At 31.7% G+C, this 20,168-nt stretch overlaps 2 protein-coding genes across 2 annotated transcripts; one reads left to right on the top strand and one right to left on the bottom strand.

The window, feature by feature from the left end:
- Positions 1–2,322: 2,322 nt before the first annotated feature.
- On the bottom strand, positions 2,323–13,726 carry LOC106055237 (lathosterol oxidase-like). The gene is made up of 6 exons (XM_056010489.1): positions 13,568–13,726; positions 10,854–11,102; positions 10,235–10,367; positions 6,917–7,047; positions 4,060–4,158; positions 2,323–3,766 (listed from the first exon to the last, which is right to left on the bottom strand). The coding sequence occupies exons 2-6, from the start codon at positions 11,061–11,063 to the stop codon at positions 3,464–3,466; spliced, it is 876 nt and encodes a 291-aa protein (XP_055866464.1). The 5' UTR covers positions 11,064–11,102; positions 13,568–13,726; the 3' UTR covers positions 2,323–3,463.
- A 12-nt stretch (positions 13,727–13,738) lies between these two features.
- Positions 13,739–17,114, top strand: LOC106063307 (ATP synthase subunit g, mitochondrial-like). The gene is made up of 3 exons (XM_056010490.1): positions 13,739–13,875; positions 15,929–16,089; positions 16,808–17,114. Exons 1-3 carry the CDS (start codon positions 13,836–13,838, stop codon positions 16,934–16,936), a joined length of 330 nt encoding a protein of 109 aa, XP_055866465.1. The 5' UTR covers positions 13,739–13,835; the 3' UTR covers positions 16,937–17,114.
- The last annotated feature ends 3,054 nt before the right edge of the window (positions 17,115–20,168 follow it).

Genomic DNA, 20,168 nt, shown 5'->3' with positions numbered 1-20,168 from the left:
ATACACACCTCAGCTCTGAGGTCATCTGAGTTGTTTTTTTTTTATTGAAGATAGTTCATAGAGAAAATGTAAAAATGTTTTGCTTAAAGTTTGAGACTGTTAATTGTGATCAAAAATATCGGCTGGAATATAACCAATGAAATACAAAGATTTTACATTAAAACAACAACATTACAACCTTGAGTGACACACGAACAGCTGTACTCACAAGTAGACACGCTTCTAATAGCAAGGACATTTGTTTTGTTTTTTTAAAATGTTTATTATTGAAAAAATGTACACTGATACTTGATTACAAGTGTACAAGCAATTAAACAAGGCATGAAAGAATTTATAGATACAAATAGTTGTAAGCAATGGCCAAATGAAGTTTTACTTTTAGGATATTTAGGAAATGTCATGAGCTAGTATTTACTGTGATTTTATTGTTGTTTAGAAATAACAGAACTGAATACATAATTATTCAGTTAAGTTCTCAGAACAAAATCTACACATCAAACAAAACAGTATAATAACATAACTCTAGTAACACATGCAAAAAGAACATGAGAATGTAATGTAAATGGTTATGATTCTAAAATATATATTTTTTAAAAATAGATTTAACCATGTATATTCAAAACGTACATTAAAATTATTAAAATGGATTTTTGAGGTTCCCTCCCTTAAAAAAAAACAAAACAAAACCAAATCATAAAGTTATGTAATTGTTTTTCAGAACTAAATATAAATTCCTCTATTTATGAGGGCCTAAAGAAGTAACTTTTCCCAAAATAAATGATAGTCTACATGTTGTTATTTACATAATGATTGCTAAGTTGAAGTAGAATCCATCTAAAGAAACTAAGCAAAGAAAAATGAATAAAGAAATGAATGGTTTATTTATCACAGCCATAGTTGACAGTATTTTTAAATATTAAAAAAAAACATACAGTAAGAGAAATCTTGTACATTGTGGAATAGAAAACTAAAACTCAGCTTGGAATTAAAAAGAGAATGAAAAAGATTTTGGAAAGCAAACAACACCTAAGACCTACTCTTTGAATCTGTAACAGAACAAATAATCTTATTATAAAGAGCTTGGTGTCTGTCAAAAAAAAAAAAAAAAAAATATTAAGAAGCTCAAAAAAAGAAAATTGGTGCCAGGTCCTGGTTTGAAGTGATTGTAGCTCCAGATACATACATCAATCAATAAATAAATAAAGAATGCCTGGAATTCTTGTTCATGTATTTCTAACCCAATAACAGACACATTTGTTCATTTCTTTTCAATATTTTTCAAACACACTATGAGCTGCTACCTGCTGTGCTAACGATGTATCTAAATGAAAAGAATTATTTTGAGAGTATTAAACTTTGAGGTTGAAACTAGTTCTAGGTACTGACACTAAAAATATAATAGTCTCAAAATTTAGTAATCTTGTAATGGAGGGTGTGCATTGCAGATTTGTAGTTTATTTTTCAATTGATTGTTTTATAGCATAAACAATATGTCTTATTCTCAATCTTCCAAGTTACCTCCCTTGTATTTTTATCCAAAGCTACAATGATGTGACACACTTTCTAGTAGTCAAGTTAGCTTCACAGTAAAATGGAAATATTTATACTTGTAAGAAATTGAACTACATAAAATTGTCATAAATAAAATATTTCCCAGACTAACAGTGTACATTGATTTATAACTGTTGCCTCTTGACCAGCAATGAAATTAAATCACATTAAGGACTAATTTTACAAAATCTAAAAAAAAAAAACAAAAAAAAACTCATGTGAATTGCTGAAATTAAAACAAAAAGTATATAAAAATTTATTTAAGTTTACGTCAATCGATTCTTTTTAATGATTAAATCATAGCCCCCCCCCCCCCCCCGAAATCAATTAATAAGACTAAGTTACTACAATACCCGCACAACACTTTTAAATAATGATTTATATTATTGTACAATTTTAGAATCTAATTTTAAATATACAATCATTCTTGAAAAGTTTGATTAAATGAAATTATCTTGCAATAATATATTTTTTGTACACTTGATTTATAAACTTCTTGTTTTCAAAGCATTTTATTAACATATTTAGCTTTACACATCAAAACTATGATCATTTTTAATCCCTAGCTTTCAATGAGATCATGCTCAGGTCCCTCCTCTACACAATACTATACAAAAAAAAAAAAAACACAGTATTTCAATAATTTCTTTAACTGATGCAGCAACAGTAAGCAACAGAAAACATTTTACTTAGGACACGACAACTTAATGTACTAAAATTAAAATGTACTAACATAAAAATTTAAACAAAAATGATTTTGGAGATCATTCATACAGTAATTTTTGGAAAATGCCCTTTATTACAGTTAATAATTTTCTTAAAAATAGCATAGTACATATGACATCATTCACTATTGCTTATACATGAGTCTTTAAATTCAAATAAGGATACTGTATAACAATACAGACATAGGATAAAATATTTATGATCATTATACTATGAAACATAGGGTCTTTAAAACTTGAAATATTTCTTGATGGCTCCTTGTTCATTGGTATGCATTTTTGATTGTCAACACAATAGTATGGGACCTATAAACTGGCAATACCCTGCTGCTTACAGGAACTTTGGGAAATAGCACTTGTCAATATCTTTCAAAACATTGAATTTGTTACTAGGTAAGAAATGAAATATAGTTCTTTCTTCTGTGTCAAAATAGATATTAATTTCCTTCACAATAATTATTTGAGATATATAGCTTTAGTATGAAATTTTTCACAATGTATGGTTTTTTGTTTAAATTGAGCTTTGAAATTCAATAAGTAACAAACAGGCCAACATCAATAGACAGAAGTCATGAGGTGATCATACACTTTCGCAAAGAATTTAAATTTCAAAGTCTGCAATACTCCTCAAGTGGCAGCACTTGCTACGTGGCAAGGCAATCTTGAAACAATGCCTTAATTTTATTAGTAATAAATAAATAAATGTATACAAAATTTAACATGTCTACCTAGAATATTTTAACTTGATAGAAAATTCTTTAGCAATAATAAACAAAAAACCTTCAAAATTGATCTGACCCAAAACCAGCTTTTCACACATCTACTTTATATCAACAAATGAATGTCATTTCACAACACTAGAAGAACGCATATTTTTATACAGTAATAAATACTCTGAAAAATGGTCCACTAAAGCACATAAAACTGTATATTAAATCTGTATATAATAATGTAGTTGAATGGATTTTAAATATACCATATAAAGAAAAATACTGAAGTTGTATTAAATTTTTTTTTAAATTGATTATTTTAAGAATGCCATCAGCTGATATGATTGGGAAAACCTACATAGAAGCCCTAAAACCATTTATGCCAAGAAGGCACTTTAATCCTACCATATAAAATATGAGAGATTGTTTTGTATTACTGAACAATAGGTGACTAATTAATTTAACCTAAAACATGTACTAATCTCTTTTCTTGCCATTTTTTATGTGTTCAGGTTTTAACCTGCCATTCTCTTTTTCTTTAGATAAAATCAGGTCAATGGGACCGCAGCCATCAAAGGAGCTTGGATACTTGAAGGAGCCACCAATCCTGTCCCAAAGGGTGAAGAACTGGCCATAGTTGTAATTGTAAAACAAGTGATGGTCCATGTGGTGTGCACTGCCGTTTACTATGGGCTTGAGAGTCTCTGGCACCCTAAAGTCTCCATCATGGATGGACACGGTCCAGACATTGACAAAAAGAAACAGCCCAAGATATGTGACCTGGATAAATGTTAACAAGAACATTTACTAAAATATATCAAATGTATTAGTTTATAAGTAAGTGACTCAAGGATACCTTTAAAAGAATTTTTTTAAGAGATTTAAACAGAAGACTTAATAACAAAAGATTCCTAGCCCATTGCAGTGAAAAATAATCTGACAAAATGTGTGATTGTATCACTAATAACAAAAATAACAACAACTGTCTGCACCCATTAAGTTTCTCTGAGCTAATAAGAACTTGACTGTCCCTCAATAAGCTAATGTAGACAAACAAAACGGATGTATATTACCTTGTGAAGTGGAAACAAAAATGGGTAAACATGGTATGGTAAACTCTGTAAGAAACCATCCAGAGGATGAAATGCATGGCTTGCAAATGGTGTTGGAACCTGAAATTTAAACAACAGTAATAAATTTAATTAAATCTTAAAATATATACTACATCAGCATTTCTATAAGATAAAAATATTTGCTGTATTCGTATTGTAGTTATAATTTCATACGAGTATTAATCAAGTAACAAAAAAACAAATTTAAAAAGCTTATATTTAACATAGTTGTATCAATAAGTTTGATTCAGTCATGTATATAAATTTGTAAGAGATCTAGATTAACAAAAATAAATCTGCACGATTACAAATAATTTTATCAATTGTTTTTGTTAAGTGCAATTTCATGCTTTTAGCATTCTCAATGCTCTATGTTCCTATCAAATGTCTGGACCAGCTTGAAAGAAGTAGGGGGAGAAAGTAGGGAGTATCAGGGTGATCTCTTTTTACATGCATTTATAAAAAAAAAAAAAAGGTGAATGATCTGAAATTTGAGCTAAAGCCTTCTCAGACCAATACATTAATCATTCTGCCAGCTTATCGAAATAGGTTTAATAGTTATCTAATGTTAGCTTCAAACTTTAAAGCTGCGACCTACAAATATTAAGTTATATACTTATACCACCACATTAGTCAAGCACAATTTCTTTTCCTTGTTTAAGATACAAAAAAAAATAATTAATTACCCATAATTTGTTAATCTTTTTATTGATTCTTTTATTGTCAGGTAAAAGAAATAACCAAACAAATAATTAATTACCAATAGTTAATTAACTAATTGGCTATGTTTTTTTTTATTGATTCTTGTGGTGTCAGGTTGGTAAAAGAAATAATTGTGCAAAATTTCAACTTGATACGAGATTAGGTGTCCGAGACATAACATGTACAAGCTTTTTACCAGACAGAGTGAGTTGATATAAATTTGTAAAAATTACAGTATTAAATTAAGTCATGTCATTTCTATGTAAAACTTTTTATTTTGTATTCATTAGAGGTGTCTAATAGAACAAGATCAATTCAGAATGCTTTTTTTATTTGAAGATGACATACCAATGCGAATTTAGAATCTACTGGTCTTTCTTTTGTCAAGATAATCAAATTTCTCTAATGTACTTTTTCGTTCTGGTGATATTTTTTGTATGATGTCTAGCTGAACACAAGGATGTTCTTTTTTGTTTTCAATTGTCTTTATACAGTGCATATTTCATGCCTTAGCATGCTCAGTGCGCTATGGTCCTATCTCTTTTGTGAACCAGAAGGGGGATCTGGGAGAAGGTTTGTGCTACTTTTAGGTGCTCAGCAAACACAACTCTGCTCAAGTTGGAATTTCAACTTGAGCCCCCTTGCATGGATGCAAGCGACAGAGCCCCGTTTTGCCTGCAAGGGGGGGGGGGGGTTGGCAACCCCAAAAAACCTGCAAGCATGATGCCTCTTATATCTTCACGACATAAATAAAACATTTAGCGATATATATATATATATATATATAATATATATTTAAATACAAACTATAAATTCTAAGCTTTAGAACTTTTACTTAAATAACGATAATCTACACGCATGTTTGAACATTTCATTTTTTTATATATAACATGCACATAGATAGGCCTACCTACTACTACTATATTAGTATTTATAAATCAAACTTTGTAGCACCTATGTTAAAAGTTAACTCTATTTCAAATAAAAGATCTAATAGATCTAAATATTTATTGGCTGACAGAGTCAGAGTAGTCAGTAGATCTTACCAAATATAGAACTAGTTAACTGGATAGAATCTTCTAACTAATAGTAGCTTAGACTGATTTTTACACTAGATTATCTAGATCTAGTCAAGATGTCATTTTAATTCTATAATAATAGTAACAGAGTAGATCCATCAATTTACATCTATCTATATTTAGGCCTAATAAAGAAACTAGTAACTTCTAAGTATTAGAGATCTAGACATACTCACAATAGTCTCTGAGTCTTAAAGTCTAGACTTTAACTTGTCTAGGAATAGACTTAATAGAGTGTCACTAAAACTACTAGTTGTCTAGTTAGATCTAGACACTAATCTAGTAATGCTAGATGATAGAAGTCTAGCCCTAGCTATAATCATCGGTACGAATCATCTACTAGATCTAGTCTTGCCTTTTTTAAAATAAGTTTTTTATTATTAGATCTAGAATCTAGATTTAATTAGATCTAGACTTTACTAGTAGAATATTATATCTGATAATAGATATTTAGATACAATCTACTTTTTGATCTACGCTGCTTCTGCCCAGGGACTACCTAGTCAGGACTCCGGCTAGTCACGGCTAGTGGTAGATTCTTTGGTAGATTCAACTCAAGATTGTAGAACTGTAAGTGTAAGATTCTAACTAATTATTCTAATTATCTAGGTCTAGATATAATAGTTGATACTCATTGATATCGATCTATCATTATCATCTAATGAGATGATCTAGACTAGCTTTTTCAAATCTAGACTATTCTAGACTATAACAGCATGAGTATAACTATAACTATTATTTTTTTTATTCATATGCCGATACATCATGATCATACCGTTAGACATACGGCGATGATACGGTATGGTATTTTCGCATCATTAGTTAGGACAAAAGAAAATGTTTTGAGAAATAATAACTGCATGAATACTGTTGGTACCTTCTTGATTAGAAATGTTTAGTGAGGTGGCTTAGTGGTTAAGTAACATACAAAATATTGTCAGCCACATAAACCATGAAGGCTTGACATCACTAGAGCAGCAGATGTGCAGGCGTTAATACAAAAGTAAATTGTTTCATTTTAAAAACAGTTTCTTTACCTTCCATTTGTGGTGCAGTTTGTGTAAGTGTTTGTATACCAGCTTGTGGTGAAGGAATCGATGAATCCAGTAGATACACATATCAGTGAAGGCTATGAATGTAAACATGCTCAACACAACACCTGCATAGCCTGGTAATGTAACATATCAGAACAAATTAGATTCATGATAATCTAGTCAGGGTGACTCATCATTAGAAAGAAATTTCCTACAATGTAAATATTCATATTTCTAAATTAAGTCTATTTATTAAAAGTGTACATTTTATTACTAATTTAGTTGTGAAAATATCAATATCTTTTATTTGGTTTGTCATTATTATTATATATATATATATATATATATATATATATATATGTATATATATATATATATATATATATATATATATATGTATATATATATATATATATATATATATATATATGTATATATATATATATATATATATATATGTATATATATATATATATATATATATATATATATATATATATATATATATATATATATATATATATATATATATATATATATATATATATATATGTATATATATATATATATATATATATATATATATATATATGTATATATATATATATATATATATATATATATATCTATATCTATATATATATATATATATTATATCTATCTATCTATATATATTAAAGTGCCCAATACCATAAAATGTATGTCCAGAAAGTATGCAATAAACATGTCAGCCCCATTAAGTATGTAGCAATAGTGATGGGCAAAAGTTAACTAAAAAGTTAGAAGCTTTTAGTTTAACTAAAAAAAATTAATTAAGGCCACTGTTTAACTAGAAAAAAAAAAGTTTAGTTAAAATCGTAGTTTAATTAATTTTTTAAATTACTAACTAAAAAGTTTAACTAAAAAGGTCAGGGTTGAAACGCACATCCCAGTTTTCTGGTCATGTGATATCAATAACTTTGATTATCAAAAAAATGATTATGTTAACAACTATTTAGTCAGTTTGCATTTGAAGAGGGTAAAGTAAGATGCTGGTAGAAGTTATGGGAGTAAATATTCGCAACTGAAAGTAGCGTATTATAAAATGTTAAACATTTTTTGGCAAAAGCTTCTACGTAATATTATGAATGGGGTTGTTCCGAATTTTAATGTGAGCCATGTGGTGGTGTTTAATTTCTGTTTATAATGGGAATCTGATTAGTGAGTTAGGTCAATATTTAGTGGTTTTAATCAATTCATTTGCGGCAAACAATAAATTTTTAACTGCAGGAACATCAAGTATACCCTTTTTATAGTCTTAAGACTTATTATTGAGATCTAAGTCTAAATTGACAGCTAGGCCTATATAGATCTAAAAGCATTAGGATAACCGACTCTAGAAAAAAAATCTTAATCCACACCCTCTCTGACCATAAAGTAAATATATATGTCCAACTGATTTTAACAACCTGGTCAGCTAGACATACACATGTAGGCCTAGTCCATTTTTTAATTACGCGTTATGCAATAGTGTTTGCTTAATGTGGAGAGGTCAGACAGGAAAATAACACACTGGCATGGCTAGTCAAGCATGTTCGTAGATATATCTTTACACTAAAATAGTTACACACCCTCCCTGCCCAGAATGTAAATAGACTGTGTGTCCGACTGATTTTAACAACCTGACCAGATAGACGTACACGTGTAGGCCTATATAGTGTACTGAATGTGCAGTCTATAATGACAAGACCACCCTGTTTTTTTTCCCTTGCACGTTTAACGGTTATGCAACAGTGTTAGTTGTATTTTTAGTGGTCAGACAAGCAAATAGCACATCTGCATGGTTAGTCAAGCATGTATTTTACACTATAAAATAGTTATACAGGTCAAATGTTTCTTAAAACTCCAACAATTTCTATTTCTTTGGTTACTAGGTCTAAATTTTAAATCTGTTATTTAATGAAATTTTAAACTTTACCTGTATAAATAAAGGTTTTAATTCAAGGCAAAAATACAAGCACACATATTTATTTAGACATCTTTTTTTTAGTTTAACTTTTAAAAGTTAGTTTAGTTCCCATCACTATGTAGCAAACATGTGAGCCCCATTAAGTATGTAGCACACATGTGAGCCCATTAAGTATGTAGTACGCATGTGAAGCCCATTAAGTATGTAGCACACATGTGAGCCCATTAAGTATGTAGTACACATGTGAGCCCATTAAGTATGTAGTACACATGTGAAGCCCATTAAGTATGTAGCACACATGTGAGCCCATTAAGTATGTAGTACACATGTGAAGCCCATTAAGTATGTAGTACACATGTGAAGCCCATTAAGTATGTAGCACACATGTGAGCCCCATTAAGTATGTAGCACACATGTGAGCCCCATTAAGTACGTAGAACACATGTGAGCCCCATTAGGTATGTAGTACACATATAAAGCCCATTAAGTATGTAGCACACATGTGAGCCCCATTAAGTATGTAGCACACATGTGAGCCCCATTAAGTATGTAGCACACATGTGAAGCCCCATTAATTATGTAGCACACATGTGAGCCCCATTAAGTATGTAGCACACATGTGAAGCCCCATTAAGTATGCAGCACACATGTGAAGCCCATTAAGTATGCAGCATACATGTAAGCCCCATTAAGTATGCAGCATACATGTAAGCCCCATTAAGTATGCAGCATACATGTAAGCCCCATTAAGTATGCAGCATACATGTAAGCTCCATTAAGTATGCAGCATACATGTAAGCCCCATTAAGTATGTAGCACACATGTGAAGCCCATTAAGTATGCAGCATACATGTAAGCCCCATTAAGTATGCAGCATACATGTAAGCCCCATTAAGTATGCAGCATACATGTAAGCCCCATTAAGTATGTAGCACAGATGTGAAGCCCATAAAGTATGTAGTACACATGTGAAGCCCATTGAGTATATATATATATATGTAGTATACATGTAAATCCCAGAAAGTATGAAATAAACATGTGAGCCCCATGATAGTGGTAAAACAAAAACAAGATCTAGACATACTGAAGTAAACTCCATAGTAACCTTACTACACAAGTACATTAAATAACTGTATTTAAAATAATTATTTTCCAGCACTAACAGATCATTTGTAGGATGGGTGTAAAGTAGAAAAGAAATGTGACAAAAAATATGCTTTACAAAATGTAAATGTTCTTTAGTATATATTAATATATTGTCTGCTGTATGTATTTATTTATCCTTTTATCAGCCATCAGTAAACCTGTTCATTATTGTTTTACAAGAAGTCTATTAACCAAATAATCCAATGTTATGCAAGGTTAGAGTTTACCTAGTCTTGTATCACCAACATTGTCATATAATTTGCTGTAACCCCTGACCTCCAGAAAGAACATTGTCACTGTTGGGATGCTCATGAACGGAACAGATATTACTGTACACATGATCTCTTTCCTTATCTGATTCTGAAATATAAAAGAAGCAGTGAATGAATGGGCCTTACCAGCTGAGTCTTAAAGAACTTACCAGCTGAGACATGCAATATAGGACAAATCCTGGTGAGGCAAACAGCTCAAGATTTGACATTGCTCTTAGGTGTTTTGTTCTGTTTACAATCAACTACAGGTAGATACTAACAGTGCTGGCAAATAAAGGCCTCATAAACTATTGCTTAAAGAAGCTGATAAGCTACAACCTTTTTTTTTTACCCAAACAAACATCAATACATAGCATATTTAATTTAAAGTAGTAACTAATTATTTACATAAATAGTAAATAGGGTTATGGTCAATCGAGGGGGAGAAAATTGCATCATGCCCCCCCCCCCCCCAAATCGGACCTGACTCAAGTCAAGGGAAGTTCTGTCGCATGCTGGATATGGTAATATAATCCAATGAGCTATGTATAGACAAGGGCTTATTTAAATAATTGTAAAATAATTTTCTACTCACATCTAGAATCTGTGGATGTTTCATAAGACGGTGATCAAAGATAAAAAAGTAACTAAATGTTGCTGATATGAAATACAAGATGTAGCCTCCTATATTGGCTATGAGTAGAAGGGAGGCTATCTGTCTCCATGGATCATTTTCAGGCCATGTGGATGGATATACATAAGGAGTCAAAATATAGTGATCAGCATAATCCAGTACTACATCCATTGCAGCTTTTCAATAATTTCACCTCTATGCCAAATGAAACTGTAAAAAAAATACTTTATTAAATAAAACATTTTGTTTAATGCAAAGATTTATAAAGATAAATATATATATAGCTTTTAAATACATATGAAAAATTAATACAAATTACTGCCCAACAAATTTATAGCTAAGAAAATTTAACATCGACAAAACAATTATTCAACTTTTTTAATCAGCAGTCTAATTAACTTTGCCATCACCTGCTGGTATGGTAATACTTCACTGACACAAAGACTTAAACTAAATAGACTAATTAAAAAAGCATCGCATATCACTCGAATACAGCTACCATCACTTGAAGAACTTTTTTCATGAAAGATGCCTTTCCAAAACACTCTCGATTCTTAAGGAGAACCTGCAGCCATTAAACCACTGTTACATAAGATCTGAACGAAATGGTTGTCTCCTTTCCATTGGGACTAAAACAGAAAGATTTAAAAACTCCTTTATCCCACTTTCGGTCTGAGTGTTACAAGACCAGCTGTCGTCATCGAGAAGTACATACAAGTCAAATTCATAAAGCGCTGGATGTGAATGTGTTTCGTGTGTAAATGTTGTTCGAATTTTTCATCTAAACTGTTATTGTATAGTAGTTACGCTGATGTTGTCAATTGTAGTCAAACTGAATTTCCATTTGATTGGATCAATAAAATTATCTTATCTTATAGAATCAACATCAACTAACCAAGCTCATTCAACATATGGCACATTATGTTTGAGGTTCAACCTCCTCCCACCCCCCCCCCCCCACCACAGGAATAGAAAAATAAAACAAGCCCACAGTTATGAAATTTTATGAGCAATGGAAAAAAAAAGGGGGGGGGGGATTTGTTTTCCCTATAAATAAATTGGATCCATTAATAAAATAAATTTATGAGAATTTGCCTGAGCAAACTACATTCACAGTTCATGGAGTAGCCAAAGGTGGAGGGAGGGGGTTCAAACCTCCAACAACTAAAACATTTCACACATTGATCTGTTTTCCTATTAATTGATAGTCTCCATTAATAAAGAATGAATTGATAATTTGACCTGCACTTTTTTTTTTAGAAGAATTCGAACCCTCCTTTGGCTATGCTAATAGAATTTGGTGACTGTAGTTTGCCATAGTTTTTTTTTTTTGAAGAGGAGGATTTTAATCTCAAACCCCTTTTAGCAATGCATGGGCAAGTAATGATTTAACATTAAAATCTCCCCTTCAATAAAAGAAAATTAATACAATATGATGTCACAAAATCCCCCCCCCCCAGCTATGCCCATGTATATAAATAACAAAGATACTAATATTTAAATATAGACTCTAGTCTTATATCTAGACGAGATCTATTATCTATATTATTATTATTATTATTCTATGGGAAAGAGAATGTGCCTAAGTTATCTTTGTGTCTTTTTGAGTATATTATTAGGTTTCGTTTTTGTATTTGAAAATTATGGTTCAGTTTGATATTGTAGCATTTTCTAAAAAAATATACCTTATTGAACACCCCCCTATAACTCTTAATAGGCTTAATGGAAAGCAAGGGAAGAGTAATATACATGTTCTCCTCTCAATGCTGAAGCCAAATATGTAGGTCTTGCTTGGCTAATGCATTATGGGGCTATACAACAGAGTAACAGCCTTAGTACTGGAAGAACCCCTATTAGGACACTTTCATACTGGTGTACTTTATTATCTAGCTAGAGAAGAAAAACTATCTTTCATAGGAATACAAAAATAAATGTGTTAAAAAATAGAAAAATAGATGACATACTGTACTATTACATTATTTCTGTAATAACCATAAAATAAAGACACATTTTTATAATTCAATTGATAAAAATTTGTTTAAATGTCCAATAATGCCAATATATATGGTTTAATAAGGCAGATTTACTCTTATTTAGACTTAGAATCTAGGTCTAGAGTCGTCTAAAGACTCAACAGTGTCAAGATCTAGTAAAGATTAGTAGTATTGCCAGTATTGGTTGAGTTATTCAGGCAGTTACCAGTTTAAAATTTAATTAGATCTAATGAAATCTAATCTAGAGTCTAGAAATAGATTCTAGATCTAGACTTCTATCCAGGTAATCTAAACAGCATGCCATACACACTACCCAGGACAGCATACACTTAACTTCTTAAGTTCGATCTAGAATAGATCTAGATCTAGATCTATATGTGACAAAAGTAAAGTAAAGACACTAGAATGACTACATCTAAGTTTCACTAACACTTAAACATTTGACTCACAGACACAGACGGGAGAAACTAAATATATAAACTAAAGCCAGATCAAAGAATCAAACTCAAAACAGATGGCTGAGATAGCGAGAGATGAGAATCATTGTCATGATCATGATCTACCCCAAATTTAGGATTATCTAATCAGACTAATCTTATCATTTATTAATGAATCATTAATGACATATTGACAGTATCTATTCTAGAAAATCTTATCTAAATAATAGTAGATATAACACACCTAGATATTAAGTTCTATTTCTAAACCTAGTCTAGATTTAGAAAATCTAAAGTAGATCATAAATAAGTTGACTATCATGAAACTTTACATAAGACTCTTAAAAGAGATGCCAGGTTATTTTTTTTCCTTGTCTTGTATTTTATTGGCCAGATGCAATCGACTGAGCCACCAGTTTCTATTTTTAACAAACAAAATTTTCTTGTTTCTCAAAAGTAGAAGAGCTTCACTTATTCGTAGTTTTCGCCCTTGCTTGTAAATCAGTCCTAAGATGGCGAAGGTCGTTACATATTTCAGCTCGAAAGGATCAAGTTAGTATTACATGCTGACATAGTTGTAATTTCCTCAGCATTTTCGTTGTTTAGCTTATTCTATTAACTACATTTTGGAGATTTAGACTCGTCACTCTAATAATAATTATTAGACTATAATTAACTTTTAATTAAATAAAATAAACTTGTAAAGTAAGATAAAAAAAAGTCAACCAAGCCAAACTTCAACTTGCGACTTGAACTTCACTGTCCAGATCATGATGATGATGATCCATTCAGTCCATTGATCATCATCATCAAGCTTACTTACTAGATCACTAGATAAGATCTAGATGTGGGTCTAAGAAATAATCTTGATATACATATATACAATATAATTGAATATATATATATATAGATTCTAGAAGACTCTTTTTGTCTCTTGAATTATATTGAATATCATAATCTAAATCTGCAGCTTGAACTTTTTTACTCAGACACTCAGTAACAGTTCAACTTACTGATTTAGGCATTTTACTCCTTTAGGATAAGATAGATCTATATAGATCTTAATATTATAATTAGATCTAGAGTAAGCTCTCATTCGCTGAACACATCTTTTTTTTTTGTTTGTTTCATCTGTTTTTAAGTTTGGAGCAAAAATAAACCTTTTGGAACTGCGCATGTCCAGTTTTAGTTCCTGATTTTTTATTCTGTTTCTCAAAAGCAGATGAAAGTTTTTAAGATTCTCGTTAACCATGTATGTAATGCTATTGAGCTATTGTTTTTACCTCACCTCCTGGCAACTCACAGGACTAGATTATTAGTCTTGTTTAAACAATGGCTGATAGGAATATCAAAATTTATAAATAATTTCTATTGGAAGACATTCAATTCACACTTATACTGTTAGCTGTTGACAGAAAAAAAAAGGTGTTCAGTGAAAAATAATGGATTTAAGTAATTCTTGTACACTGAACAGGGCAATGGCAATATCATAATAAGAAATATTATTGAGATAAATAAATCTATGACCTATGATTTGTTCAATACTATTGAATCAATAGTAAACATGACCTAGATTGAGATTTTTAAAGTACATAATTTATGAATGAAATAAAAACAGTGTGGGCTGATAATTTGAAACCAGAGACCATGCCCACTACAGATTATCATGCCACTTGAGCAAGGGGCGAGGATAGTTAGGTATACACTAATTGTGGATCGTCACAACCTATTAAACAGGCAGTGGGGGGGGGGAGAGTTATGTAAAGATTTATGGGGGGGGGGCAGACCCTGAATGCGATGGATTGACCTGAAGACCTGAATGGAAGTATGTGTTGAAGCAGGCCAGAGCCCTCCATGGGCTGTAGCGCCACTGGGGTGGATGGATTGGGGGGGGGGGGGTAATTAAGGTGTAAAAACAAACATACCATTCTGAAAACAAGAAGTGGGTCCATGAATAGGAACTAAAGAGAGAGAGAGAATACATGTAGTTGAAAAAGTCATGTTTATTAAATTATAATATTTAATTTATAGATTTATTTCTATCTGTTTGTATAAATAGATTATATAGACATTTAAATAAACTATAGATGTAAAAAAAAAAAATATTAAGCATTTTCCTGCATTTTTTGGCTCAGAAATTCACTCTCCTGTTGCGGTCCTGTCATTTACAATGCATATATAATAAAGAAAAGCTCAGTCTATCAAAATGTATATTTGGAAGGGGCAGGGTGAGCTGATACTGAAATTCGAGAGATCTAAAATATGGTTGTAAACAAATTGATAATATGTTAAACAAATTTGAGAGAATCTCTGCAACTTCGCTGCAAAACCAATATATATATATATTACAGAAAACAAATAAAACTGATTAATATATAAAGCTCTCTTTTATCATGCTTTTTTAGATTCTCCTAAAGTCCATAAGTCAAGATAAAAACAAAACACATTGTTATTTGATAATTTAAAACAAACCAACTAGGTCATGAAGGCAAAGTTGTAATCTACATATTTTGTCACAACTGCTGTAGATAGTCTATGGTTTTTATTTATCAAAGTAAATAAAGGTTTTTTATTTGATGTGAAAATAGTTCTTTTTTCCTTACAGCTATCCTTGCCTTTGCTAAACCAAGGTTATCCACTATTTGGAAATATGCCAAAGTTGAACTTCGACCTCCAACATTAGGAGAACTTTCAGAGGTCCCTCTGGCAATTCAGAAACTAAAATTGTCTGCCCAGACTGGTAAATGGAAACAGCTTACTGTAAAGGTAGGTTTATAGGGGGTTTTTTGGTCTAATTTTTCTTTTAATAAATAATAATGAAAAATGTATACTATGATTACGTTTTATACTAACTCCCACTGGTTTGACTACATTGCATTTAAATTAAATTTGTATAATATTCATTGCTTGTGACTTTGAATGAATTTATCAGTCAAGGTGCATGATGAGAATACACTCTCCCCTTAAACATAAGTAAACAGAAAGAATAAATAACATTAACTGCAAAAACTGAATGACCTTTGACCTGACATGCATAGTAAACAGATTCTAAAGTAAAATAAAAATAGTGTAAACATGAATTGATAATTATCCACAAAGAGAAAAGCTGACAGCTGACTTGATCCCTTTCTGTCCTTTTTATATCAAGATCTTTATTTACATTATGGAAGATCCTGGAAAGTGAAAGAAGGAAAGTAAAACATCCTTCTCTATTCATGGTTCAAACAATTCATGAACTATTTTTTTAGCCATTCTAGTATAATAATGGATGCTGCTGTAAAAGAACGTCTGTTATTATTTATATGATAAGCAAATCTTCCCATGATTACCATCTTGATTCATGACATGACAACTAGTAATTGGTGTGCTTAGTCCTTAGAGTTATCATCCATATAAGTAAATTTCTCATTTTGAATTTGACTAAGTATTACTAAAACTTTGTCTTTGTATTAAAAATGTCAAAATTTTTTTATTTTTATTTCAGGAGGCATTTTTGAACACAATTGTTGGTGCAGAAATAGTTTTCTGGTTCTACGCTGGTGAATGTATTGGCAAAGGTGGAATCGTGGGTTATGATATTCCTGGTGCGGTGAACTGGGACATACACTTTTAATAATCCAGCCATTTTAGTAATTTAAAGACTTGTTATTTTGATAGATCTATGAGTGATAGTTTGAGAAAGTGAATTCACAACTGTTTTCTTACACATTTGTTATTGCAGATTCAGTCTGCCATGACTTGAACACTCAATACATAGACATATTCTGAATCAAATAAAGTGTTGAATATTTTTTCTGTGTTTGTTTGGGTGTCAGAAAAAGTGTGGCAAAAGAATGTTTAATTTTTTTTAAGGAATGGTCATATTGCAGGGGTGGGCTCTTTTTTCTGCTGAGGGCAGCATTAAAAAATTTGGGGGCTGAGTGGCCATATATATGTATGTATGTTTGTTGCACTCCCAAATGAGGAATCATAACAAGAGTTACCAATTTCTTGAACTATTTTTACAAATGATTTGTTTAATTTTTTTATATCATCTGTTTACATCACAACATTTCACCACACATGTATAGTTGTACTTAATATGAAGTATATAACTGCGTACTCTCAATCATAATATTCAGGAACCATGGAACTTTAGCTTACTTGGTGTTATCATTGTGACTGCTGTCAAATTACAGTCAAAAAGCATTGACCTGTTCTAACACTAAATAATTTTCAAACAAAAAAAAGCTTGTTCACAGATGAATTTGGTTCTAAATAATGTGAAAGTTTAGCAGGAAAGTTTTTTTATGTTTTTTTTTAAGTGCGAATATACAGCATCATTTAACTTTAGAAGTGTAAACAACAATTTTTGCCTTATAATTATTGTGAGCGTTTGGTACTAAGCAGTAAGTGATCTAGTTGCATAGGATGTATATAAAATCAGAATGATTAAAACTGTAGCTCCTTGAAAAACAAAGCTGTGGTGGTCAGCCAAACTGTGCCAATGTCATGGAAGCCCTCAAGCAACTAAAATTAGGAAGTACCGGTACTACTGCTGCACTCATTAATTTGGTAATGTTCTGTATTATGATGTGCACTTGATATGCCCCTACTTAAAATAGCATGCACTCAGCCACCTATAGATTTTGCTAAAATGTTGTTTTATTGGTTTAGATAAATCATAATGCAAAGAGATTATTGACCCACGTTCATTAATGTGCTACACTAATGTGTGCTGAGTTTTTTTTAAATGTTGCCCTGTCTGACATCTGGTGTGTTCTTGGGTGGGTGTTGCTCAATGCGGTCCGCACCCTCTAGTGACGCCACTGCCCACCAACTTTAATTTTTTAAATTGATCTTTAAACACAAGATGTAGCGTAGTGCAGGGCCTGCTCAAGTATGCTGTGGTCATTAACGTTTGACCTTGTGATCACTGGTAATAATAGATACTGTGGGGATAAATGTGTAGTCTCATAGCTGAGATTTTTTTTCCTTAAAGCAATGTTATGTACAAGAGATGAAGCTATTTATTGACTTCATTTTACGTTTCGGTTAGTGGAGCCTACGGTTAACTTATTTATTCAAAGAGGTGCTTAATTGTGAACTTAATTTTTAAAACTTGGTCTGTCATGTATCATCATATTTAAAAAAAATAAATTCTGACAATCGATTGGACAAGTATCGGTCCAGCCAAATGTTATTCTAAAGTGACCCAAAGTAAGGTAAACAATGTCAGACATAAATGAAAATTAAGATAAGGAGTATTAATTGGAGTGTCGTCTTATCGAACCCCCTCGGGGGGGGGGCATATTTTTATATAGCAACCTATTCCGTGGTGAGATTTCTGGAGAGCATAATTGTCTATCGGCTTAACGCTACTATTATTTGAAATCTGCTTTTAATACTCATTTAGCCTTCTCCATAAAAACGTACAAAGCAGGCATGAATGGAATAGATAGCCTGCTGTCTTCTATGCATTATCCGAGTGCATAACATGTGACTGGTGATTTAATGGTGGTCTTCTAACGAAGCGTGAGTCACATAATAGTAATATCAAGGTTTGTAGGCCTACTAGCGCCTCTCAAATGCATATACTACTAAAGTCGCTTTTTTTTTAGCGTTGATTGCCATTAAGAAATGCTGAGTCTGAAAAAAGTTGACCCGCACAGAACCTCACTTACCACAATTGTCAGAAATATGAAAATAAAAACAATATTTACAACTGAATCATCTAGTCAACATTTTTAAAATTTAAAACACAAGATCTCAAACAGCTCCTTGTTTCAGATGTTTAAATGCTTCTGAAGAAAAACAAACATTTGAAGTCTCTTTCGCTCCAGATGAAATTCATAATTGTCAATATCGCTATGAGCACTATCGAGATTGATTTCAATCTGAGGATTCAATAGTTGGGATGTCGACAAAAAATCATATTTACCTACTACATAATGATATTGCTCATATCTGGTTATTATTTCTTGAACTATCCCGTCCAAGGAAGAATACATTTCCACCCTTAGCTCTTTCTTGTGTGTTAATACGGAATCTTCTCCTTTTTCGTCTGGCATCTTGAGGCCAACACCACTTTGAAGTTCTGCGCTAATCACCAAATCTGAGCACATACATTCTGTGAGTTTGAGTTTTTGGCACATCTGAACAATTTAAGCCATGTCTTGCACTGGCTTCAGCGCTGTTCTCCCGACTAGTAGTTAAGAATGTTTTTGATCTTCTTCGCTTAAGTGCGCAGCCTCGAATTGACAATCTCTCTTTTTTTTTCTAAGGTAGGCTTAAGCGTCCTTAATTCAGTTAATAATAATAATAATCTCTATTGACCGTGAGGAAATTTGTCTTACAATGTGTGCATTACACCAAACAGAACATAGCAACTATGAAAAAATGTCCATTCATACCTGTCTCACTCCTAATACAGGGGTCAATAACCCAAGGTAGGTGACAATATGACTGCATAGCAACTAACAATCCGCCTGCTTCACACCTAGTAGAAGAGTTTTCATCTGTTCTAGTCAATGTCTCAAGAGTTTCTATAATTTTTAAAAATAAGTTCCATAACTATCTTAACGACTTCTCTGGCGCTCCAGCGTAGTTAGTTTAATTTATATTGTTGATGACGTCCTAGCGGTGTGCTGAAGTCGATAAAAAAGTCTGTGAACGGTCCAGTGTACCGAAAAATGTTACTGAATACATTTCAGCTTCAGCCCGAATTCCAGCCAAACTCAGAGAATGGCTCGAACAGATAATGAATTAAGATGATGTCAATGAAAGACTACTGAATTTTGATCCCGTCATTATCCATGACAACGTAACCTCAACATTTGAAAAATTGATCCAGTTTTGTGATGTCA

This window comes from Biomphalaria glabrata, chromosome 14 (genome assembly GCF_947242115.1).
Source record: "Biomphalaria glabrata chromosome 14, xgBioGlab47.1, whole genome shotgun sequence".
Taxonomy (NCBI): Eukaryota; Metazoa; Mollusca; class Gastropoda; family Planorbidae; genus Biomphalaria; species Biomphalaria glabrata.
This window is presented reverse-complemented; position numbering and strand designations above follow the sequence as displayed.